We start from the raw sequence: 10,352 nt of genomic DNA, 5'->3' as shown, positions 1-10,352 counted from the left end.
AATATTTCTTTTTGCTTCCATAGCAACTCCCATGCCAGCATCTCTTTGAATTCGTTAATTCATTCTTTCAACCCTCTTTGTGGGCTTTGTCCAGTTTGCAGAGGTGCAAAGTGATGTTTACAGCTTGTGTTTACAGACGGGTGCAGTCTCTTCTGGCAACAGAGTACATCCTCTTGCTAGGGGAAAGGGTGATGGCCCTAACCCCACGCGTGGAGCCAAAGGACAGCAATTACCCTCTGCAAACCACTCTCTCCTTTGTGCTCTGGATCATGATCCAGCTGAGCCAAAAGCATCAGAGGGAAGGCCCTGGCAGCCCTCATCTCATGGTACAGTGTTATAAAAGTGGTCTTGCCTATGTTTTATCTCTATCTCTTCTGTGACATAATAGTGCAATTCTGTAATTTATACTTGCAAACACTCATTTCAGTAAAATACCTTTGCTTAGCTCTGTGAGAGAAGGAGACAGAAAAGGGGTGCAAGGCTGTTTGAATTTTATTTATTTATTTATCTATCTATTTATTTATTTATTTATTTGGTCCTGAAATAAAATTGTTTGAGCTATTTGCGTGGCTCTGCTGAAAATTTTCAGGTCAGTTGGATCTGAGGGGGAGATGGAAGTTAAATTTTTTTGCTGTAGAAGTTTACCTACTGCCATGTGGCTGCAAAGAACATGCTTTAGACCCAATAGCTCCACTTCCGAGTGAGGTTTGCAACATGACAGCTGAGCAGCATGGTCCAGTGGGTAGGGCAGGGATCTGGGAGTGTCTGCTCCTCATCATGTCAGTGGTTCCTTGAAGTTGTGTCTTTCTACCTTGTGTCTGATGCAAGGATACAGTACATCTCATTTATAAATTATAAGCAAAGCCTTGAATGAAAAGTGCTGTAAGAAAGGTTTTATTGCTTTCCAGATATTTTTTTTTATTTCCAGAAAAATTACATTATTGCAGAGAATGTGTAGGACACTCAGTGAGGGTTAATACTGATCTTATTCCTATGAGGATCCCTGGAAAACTTCTGTATTTACAGGTGAACAAATTTAAGCAATGTTGGGAGAGCAATTGGTCCCATTAGCACATATCATGCTTCTGTCGGATATGGAGGGTGCAAACCACTGCAGCACGCTCACCTTTGCACAGGCTGTGGTGGACAACTGCCTCACGCTTGACACGGATTTGTGTGAGGAGTGGTTATCCTGCAGGATGCTAACTATGAGGTGAAAACCAGCCTGCTGGCAGCGGTGATGGTGGGAAGGTGCTGCGAGCAAAAGGTCCACAGGGCCCCACTGGACTTGGGGACTCCTGCAGATGGGTTGTGTGGCCTCAGCCAGGCCCTGGAGCAGAAGGAACTCCGCCATGTCTTGAAGCCCAGACTGAGATTTGTTCCTAATCCCAAACTTCTGATGTCCTTCTGTAGTGCTCTGAATTTTTCTTTCACAATCTTGTCCAAAGTATTTCAGTTCCGCAATTCAAAAACTTCTCTTAGACCTCAGACTTTTATATCCTCCTTTGTCAAAGGCAAAGCGATTCAGCTGATGTGGCCAAATGGCTCCTCATTTTTAGTCTTTTGTCAGCCTTAAACTAAATTAAAAATTTCCTTTTGATCCTCTTACACTTTTGACTTCAGCTTTCAACCAAGAAATTCATTAAAATCCAAAGCCAGCACAGATATGTAAGTCAGCACTGGTTCAAACTGTAATGCCATTAAATAAAGCAACAGCAAACCACTCCGGAAGATGTCATTTTAACTAATTCAAAACAGCTGCTCTGCCATCTAGTGTCACTGAATAATGTATGCTAAACCCCAGCTTCCACCCGAACTGCTGAAACACCTCGACCATGTTCTTTTCTTTCTTGTAGGTTTTTAAGGTCTGGCACGTGCCTCTGCCAGTGGGTGACAGCAGGAGGATATATCAGGAGGTCTCCATTCGGAAGGCTCTCCCTTGGCAGGAAGGTGGATGTAAGTTATCCCTTACATAAAAGGACTGTTCCTTACCTGGAAATGTGAGCTGCAACGCCAGACACATCTGAAAAACCGATGACCTTCTCCTGGCGATTTGTTAGCTCTATGGAGGCCACGTAATGAATTCTTTATTTTAGGCAGGAATGCAAGAAGCCTGTCAGGAAAATTCAACCTTTTCAAGTCTACCAGATGTTCATTTTGCCCCAGGTATTTTCTGCTTCATAGTATGAGGTCATCTCCAGAACTGAAAGATGGCCTAAATTAGGCCATAGAGGTCTGAATGCCAGTGGTCTTCACTGGAGGAAGGGAACACTGGAATTTGCTGGTTTGTTTTTAATTCCCCCTTTGTATATTTGATATTTCACCCACACCCCCCCCCACCCCCCAAATTAATTTATATTCATCAAGCTCAGAGAACTGTTTGTTTGTTGTTTAAAACAAGTTAATAATAAATAATAAGTGTTAAATTTCTTTGCTTATTTTAATGCCATACGTAGGTGCTTAAAAATAATTTAAAATCCTCTTTTTTCAGGGCCATACACCATTCTTGCCAGGGGAATCAAATAAGTAGAAATTTAGAGTTATTCATGTGTTCTGCCTGTTTCTTAACAAACCAAATTTCCTTACTTAGAGGTTGTCCTGATAAATCTTTAGAAATTGACCTAATTTGCCAGAATAACTCCAAATTTGGATCAGTGCTTACAACTTCAATTGATAACAGATGTTTGGCACCAGTTAAAGGTTTTAAATCTTAAGTATGACTTTACACATCTTCTTCTGAAATGTCACAGCTCTTTGTACTCATAACTAGAAGCCATGCCAGAGCAAACCAATACTGTCAATAGCAGAACTGAAAGAAAACACACAAAGCGCAAGACACTGCATTCCAGAAACAGTACAAATGTGGTTTGGAAAAGCTCAGATGTGAGGTTACTAAAACCATGATATAAATACTACAACGCAGTAATGGTCTGCTTAATTTAGGAGCTGATGAGAAATACTGCCTTAAATCTTCTTCTTTCTCAAGAAAGCCCATGAAATTGCCACTTTCTTGGGGACATAAGTGCAATGAGGCAGATCTCAGCTACTGTTATGGAAAGGTTTCCCTGAGTTTTTGAATTCCTAGAACAAATATATGTTCATCCTAAAATAGGGAGAAAAAAAGGAGATGAAATCGTTTAGGACTATAGTTACTGATTTTAACTTACCATAATAGCTCTAAAAGAAACATTTCTTAGAGGCTGTCTTTCTGGCAGGACCTCTAAATCCACATTTGTTCCCAAAGCACCCTGTCTGAAGTGCTGTAGAGGACCCTGGAGCTTTCTGAGGTGGCTCTGCTGAACATGCAGGTCCTTATTGCGCTGCAGGTGACTGAAGAGATCTGGGTTTTCCCTTTCTCACCAAAGATGACCAAAAGACAATTGGGCTTTCAGGTGTTAAATGACAGCCAGAGACCAGCAAACTTAGTGCAGGGGTGTTTACTCCGATGTGCTCTAGTTCTCAAAATAAATAAATGATCCCCCTCTTACCAAAATTGAGTCACGTTTTGTTTTTATCACAATAGTCCCAGCTGTTACAAATAGCTGGCACTAATAATCTGTGGTTTAGACTGATTAGCATCCTATATCCCTTCATTTCTAAAATGGAATTTTAATCAGATTGTAATTCCTTGAAACCTCCACGTCAGTGAGTACTTTCCTAACCATTAATCAATTGAATTTTGTCCTCTATTAAGCTGCTTAAATCCACGTCACATTACTGATTGATAACTTCCATTGCCTCCAGCATGTCGCTGACATACTGTGTCTTTTTTTTTTTTAACATCAGGGCCATGACACTATTATAAAACTGAGAAAAAGAGCAGACGTTTGCATTGCTGCTGTTGTGGCTTTTCAGCTTTCCCAATTTAAATCCCTGTTTTCTTCAGGGATTTGAAAGTGGGTCATAAATTCATTCCAAAGTGAAATCACTTTCATTGGTCTAATCATGCAAGTACTCAATGTCTCTTCTGGGAGGCCAGTTCTTAGTGTGGAAGTAGCTTAGCTCCTTCTGCTCACCCCCCCTGCATTCATATATTCTGGCCTCTATGCTCATTTTTGTCCTTTTGTTTGGCTGGTTGCTTTTGATGCTACTGTGTGAAGCACAAATTTATTTTTAATGAGGAAGTTGGTAAGTTGTGACTCTCCAGTGCAGGAGGATAGTAACAGTTGTTTTGCCTAAGAAGGAAATTGAAGTTATTTGACTTGAGATCAAATACTTCCTAAACTAATGCGTTGCAAACTGATTTCCTGGAAATGTGAAGAAGCTACATTAGCACCTCGGGTCATGAACAGATATAAAGATTTGTCAGGAAAACAACATGCAACCTGAGGGAACAATTCCGCAATCCCTGCCCAAGCCAAGGGGATTTAAGTCTCTGAGACATACATCAACTAGCAATAAAGAAAGAAACACAAAACATGCTTCTCAGAGCAGAGGGTTTTTTAGACTAACTAAGAGTTCATGATGGGTGACCTGATTCAGGCACGTCCTTTCTTAGATGCTATTTTTTAGATATTTGCTTTTCCTGAAGCAAAGTGAGTGCTTTGCATGTTAATTTACAGCAGTATGTATGCTGTGTTTCAATTTTAACCTGGTAACATGTCCTAGCTGTGATACACCCATGTATTTAAGTCATTATCTGAAAGGCAGAGCCGTGGATAGTAACACTTACAGTCTGGAATTTGGCCACTAGAAGAGACCAGAGGAAGCTAAATCCTCAGAGCCCCAAGGTAGCACAGAAATCTCCTTGGAAGAATAAACTGAGTTTTCCTCAGGTCTTGCCACTGATGTAAAAAAAGAAAAAAACAAGCCCACAAACGAAAGCATTTCCATTATGATTACTACTGTGAAACCTAATTAACTCTCAGTATGTGCCAGACATAGCAGACCTGATTAAAGTCTCCTGTTCTGGTGTTAAAAGACAATCCAAGGCCTTTAAGCTTTGGCTCAGATGCCTATGATTTTGCTAAAGTACCTGCTGTACAGCCTATGCTAATTAGAATTTTTGAATTAAAAGGGTCTACATTACCTGTTTTGGGGAGGAAAGAAGGAAGGAAGGATATTTTAGCACTAGCTGACTGCCAATGGCAGCTTCTGAAGGAGTGGAGTTCCACTGCTGTTGCAAGAGTTTAGGATATTTCTTTCTTAATCACTGCTGTTGGAGATTAATTTCACCTTTGTTTCACTCCTACCTTATTGAAGTTACGTTCCTTACCTTGCAGTGTGTTGTTCAGGCTTCTGGAAGACTGTTGTTTGTGGCTAAAAGTATATATATAGCTAAAGGTACATATAAAGATGAGAGCGGTTTTTGTTACTGCAGAGCAGCTCTTTCAAGTTCTGAGCCAAATTTTGTAAAAGTCCCTCATTTTTTTTCTGAGATGTTCCACTTTGCACTAGAGCAGACTCAGAGCAACTGTGATGACCTTGGTGGTGTCACAGACTGTGGTTTTAACAGGAGAGCTGGCAGCACAAGGCATTGTGTAGTAGGAAGTGACCGTATCCTGAGTTAATCAAAGCCTGCGATATAATACATAAGCTGGATTTGATTATGGTTCATTATCTCAAAGGCATAATGTTGGGAAGGAGAAGGGCAGCTTGCTTGCTTTTATTTTGAAGCAGTTCTATATGGTAGGTTCCTAGCTAATTTATTAGAAAAAGACATGTAATATTTTTTGGTAATTTCTTTTTTGCTAGAACTCATGAAGTCTCCTAGTGTTTGTCTGTAAAGATTTACCTAATACAATCCTTTAATAACCGGCACATGTCCTCATTTGTTTCAGGGGAAGTTCTTTTCACTTCTATTGACATTGCAACCTCCTGTGAACCACTGAGTGAGGAGGTGGAGAATCAGAGATCCCATTTATAGCTTTCTAAGTCAATAGAAATAATCCCAGGGGGATTCTGAGAGAGATCTTTAATTACTTAACACTGACCCTGGAAAATACTCTCCTGTCAAAGCTAGCTGTTCAGCAGGACAGGTAGTCACCTGATGCATTGTTATGCTTTCTATAAAAGAAAAAAAACCCAACTGTATGTATTTGTTATTGTCAAGAATATTTTTAAAGACGTTAACTTGAGTCCTGATTTAGAGGTTTGCTAGGTCAATTGAGATGGTCAATTTTTCATAAGAGAAAATACCTGCATGTGTGGAGGAGTTCCTTCAGAAATGTGACATGATTTTTCTTTAGGCACTGTTAATATTTCAGATTGACACTGTGTTGGAAAAATAGAGAAATCTTTCTTGTCTTTTGCATTCAGCTATGTGAAATTTATTCCAGTGGCCACAAGAAGTGCTGGTGAAAACTGTAAAATTTTGTAAAGGGAAAACATGCTGTACTAAATCTTGACTGTAACCCAGTAATCCTGAGCTGAGAGAGTAATTCAAAAGAGTAAGTTTTCCTCCAGCTCTCACATCAGTCAGTCAGTAACGCATAAATATTTGATATGTGAAAAGCTGGTACAATTGATAGAGTGATAACAAAGGAAGGTTACTGTATTCTCACTGTTGCCACCATCCAAGGTTCATTAAAAAAAAAAAAAAAAAAAAAAAAAAAAAGAAAGTACCTCTTCATGGTTTTTCATTTGCTTCATAGATATTGACCCTTTGTCATTTGCATCTCCAGACTTTTTTCTGCAATTGTAAAAGACAAACAATGTAAAAAAGAGAAGTCTATGATGTACAATTACAATAATTTTGTATAGCTATTAATTAAAGCAGGTTTTAGTTTCCATTCTGGCTTTATGTTGTAAGGTCATTGTTACAACTGGATCCCTTCCTTTTCAGATGTCAAAAAAAGCTCCAGAAAGATTTATGGGATAACCTTTCTTTTAATCACTGCTTTTGCTTATGTGTTTACCTTTCTCTCTGTCCACTGATCGTTCTCTGTGTATTTGCCTTTATTTCTGTTGCTCCCTTTTCTGTGTTTGCCATTCTCTGTCCTTCCAATTTTCTCAGTGTTTGCCTTTCTCATGCATGCTTTTAATGTACCTTTGCTTTTCTTAAAGCTTTCTGTGTGCTCATATTCTCTGAAGGTGCAGGATTATGTTTGGCAATTGGTAACTCAGTGACTGAGTCACTGATCACACTGAATTAATGCTGCCTCTCTGGTATCCTCCTGTCACCTTTCTCAGCCTGCTTCTGACACTCCAAGAATTTGTTGAACTACTGTGTCAGGGTAGGAAAACAGCTTAAGTCTGCTCTGAGATAGTTTCTTTCTGCACTATGGTCTAGTTTGCTCCTTCTTGGCCTTGCATGGTTCATTGCCTTGCCAGAAGCTGTAATATCCTCCCTGCTTTGTCTGCAAATAAGCCCATACGTTTTTGGTGAAGCCCTGTCCTTTTACTCTGCTACAGTGAGCCAAAGGGAATGTGCTGATCATTACTCTGCTTCAGGATGTTCATATTGTGCTAATGCCACAGGACTAGCAGAGACTATTATCTTAATATGTGGTATGTGACCATATACTTTTGTTGTGATCCAGCATCTCAGCCTTGTTTCTATGATTTTCCTTACTATTTTGTGCCACTCAGTACCTCATGCAGGTATTATTTACAAAGCTTAGATTTTTTACCCATGCATTTATTGTTTTTGTATGAGCTGTTCTCAGTATAAAACTTGGACATTCAGCTGATACCAGCAAGGAAGATGTGATGTTGGTCTATTGTGTCTGGGAGGCTGTGATATGAGCTGAAAAGCCTTGTCCAATTCCCATTCATATTTCATTCACCAGTACTGACTCTGTCACCTGCAGGAAGTGAATGGACATGTAAATGAGCTGTCATCTTGAATCAGAGAGTGAAAACAGACATAAGTGCACATCTTCACAGATTGAAAAAATAAGTGGTGTGATATCCCCTCGAAAAAAATGTTAATTTCTTTTTTTCCCATTTCTAAAGCAAATCTTCAAGTCTAAAAGGTAACAACCCAAAATATTTATGACTCTGGAAACCCTTTCATAAAAGGAAAATTCTATTTAAAGATTTCTTATATAAAATACAGAGTTATTTTAGGAAGCTAATGGATACATGGTGACAGAATAAAAATTGAAGGTTATTGATTGAATGACCTCAAGTTAGTTAGTGTTCCTATTCACAGGAGTAGAAGAACAGTAACTTTAAAGGTAGCAAGTTTATAACTGGTATGGAGATACAGCAGAAAAAGCTTAACCTGCAAACCTTCACTCCACTGGACACTTTAAACAAGAATAAGTTAAGAATGGCCATGTAACCTTAGGTACCCTAGCTAAAAAAAAACACCCAAAGGCTTTGAGGGAACATGGGCAATACGAATTCAGAGATAAATTAAAAACATCCTCTTTGTGTCAGAATTATTAAAGACATGCCTAAATGCTTGGTGTTCTGTATCTGTTTGTTTTGCACTCACCTCTGAGACCTGTGGCACTGATTGCTGTTGGATAGGCTATCAGACTCAAGGCACCGCATCTGAAGTAACTGAGTGATTGCTGTGTTGGTGAGACAGCCTGGAAAACCTCGGGACTTATCTGGGCCAGAGCAAATGCTGCTGCAACATTAACGGGGCTGGACTAGGAGAAACGCAGTGTCAGTCACTGGGGACTGGGGATAGAGAACATGTCCAGCACTGAATGGTACCCAGGGATGGGAGAAGGGTAGGATGTAGTGTTCCATTAAGTCCTTATTTCCAGTAGGTCTGCAACCTTCTGTGGTTGAATACGGAGTTCATGAGGAACTTTCAGCTTGACTTCTTTCACAAGTGCTAATATCACTCCACATCATTAAGTTTCTTCTTTTAAAATCATGTTCTTTGCACTGACATTAACACTCATTAGCTGGTGGAACATAAAAGGCTCTCTTTTAAAGCGGTTCGTACAAAAATATTCTCTAATAAAGAACATGTCTAGACTTAGTACTGTAGATAATTCTTACTAGAATAAAAGTAATTTCTATGTTAAAGGAAAAAAGTATTTTTAATAGAACTGTCTTTAAAAGAAGGAATGTTTTCTTCAGTAATGTTTTGGGCTGGTGGAACTTTGCACACTTCTTGCAACTTTGCACACTTCTTGCAGATCCAGGTTAAAAAAAAAACATACCTCTCCTTGCATTCCTGTTAATCTGCTATCCTGACAGGAGTTCTTGCTCTTCAATATTCTTCTAAAAAAAATGTGAGTAGGAGAGCAGTACATAAACTAAGACAAGTCAGCGCAAGCTCCAGTCTGTAAAAGCTGAGGTCTTTTACATACAAACAGACAATGAGAGGATTTAAAAAGATGTCAAGTGTGAGACTGGCACGAGGATGTAATGCATCATTGTTTCCAATCTCACAAACCTTAGTGGTTGTGAAAATTAAGAACCACTGTTAACAGCTAGTTGTTCCCGTACATGAAGTTCCTGCTTCAGACTTGAAGAGGGTCCTATGAGCATGAAACGTTGGCCTGTTCCAGTTCTACAGTTGCTCTATAAAAGACATTACCTTTCCCTGAAAACTTGCCTCTTTTGCAATGTCCAGGGAAGCCTTACTGCACTGCACTGCAGGCACAGGCTTCTGCCTGGAGTCACTCTTTAGGCACTGGCTCAGTGTAGGAGTGTCCAGTATCCCAAACGATGCCACACATGCCCATTTTTAAATTGTCCTTGGTCACTTCAAGAAAATATTTTGGGACACTGCCAGTTTCCAAAAGATGCCAGAGATCCAGGATAACAGCACTAGAGGGACCTCCTGTGATGTCTGTTGAATTCACAGAGCTGCTGAATGGACTGTCTCACTTCTTCTCAGGACTGACAACATGAGCAGATCCGCGGCTGTGCTCATTTGAGCTAGCTAATCTTTAACAGAGGGGAAAAGTAACTTCAGGTTCCAGGTATTTACCCCATATTTCAGGCATGAGTAAATGCTGCCAGGGAGGTTTAATAGCCAAATTTGACTGCTGAGTGTTGTAATCAATTTACAGTACCAAGTACAGTTTCACTTCTTTCCCTCCCTAGCCGGTCTTCCTGGCTACTGGAAGTCCCAGACAAATGGTCAGTGTTTTCATAGGAAATCTGGGTTTCTGCTGCTTGGCCAGGCAAGTTGTGAAGTTCACATGCAATGGATCCTGGAAAACTTGTGCGTCAGACATTGCACAGTTCACACTCATGGCTTCCCTGTGCAACACAACAAATGTATGTACTGGAAAGGATTCTTAGGACAGGACTTAGCATTTGTTGTTCTAAGTAATGGTCCAGTGAGCACTGAATTTTGTTGGAGAAGCTGAGAAGCATCAGCTGAGTTCTACCTACACAGGAGCTACCTGGGTTGAACAGGCAAACAAGAGAATTGGAAATGCATCATTCAGCACAGTAGAAAAAAAAAGACCAGGAGTGTGAGTGAGGGCTGT

General features: G+C 39.9%; 1 protein-coding gene across 2 annotated transcripts in view; it reads left to right on the top strand.

Moving 5' to 3' along the window:
* LOC308065240 (uncharacterized protein) overlaps positions 1–10,352 on the top strand; it is a 43,551-nt gene that overhangs the window by 18,787 nt on the left and 14,412 nt on the right. Inside the window, exons 3-4 of one of the 2 annotated variants that reach the window (XM_080390969.1) lie at positions 124–326; positions 1,857–1,956. In XM_080390969.1, the coding sequence (XP_080247095.1) occupies positions 124–326; positions 1,857–1,956 (303 nt within the window). Of the gene's footprint in view, positions 1–23; positions 507–1,856; positions 1,957–10,352 lie in introns of those variants that run through there. The other variant, XR_013928713.1, reaches the window with a different exon arrangement.

Source organism: Falco punctatus (genome assembly GCF_963210335.1).
Source record: "Falco punctatus genome assembly, chromosome: 6".
NCBI lineage: Eukaryota > Metazoa > Chordata > Aves > Falconiformes > Falconidae > Falco > Falco punctatus.
Note: the sequence above shows the minus strand (reverse complement) of the source record. Positions and strands in the feature narration are given on the sequence as shown.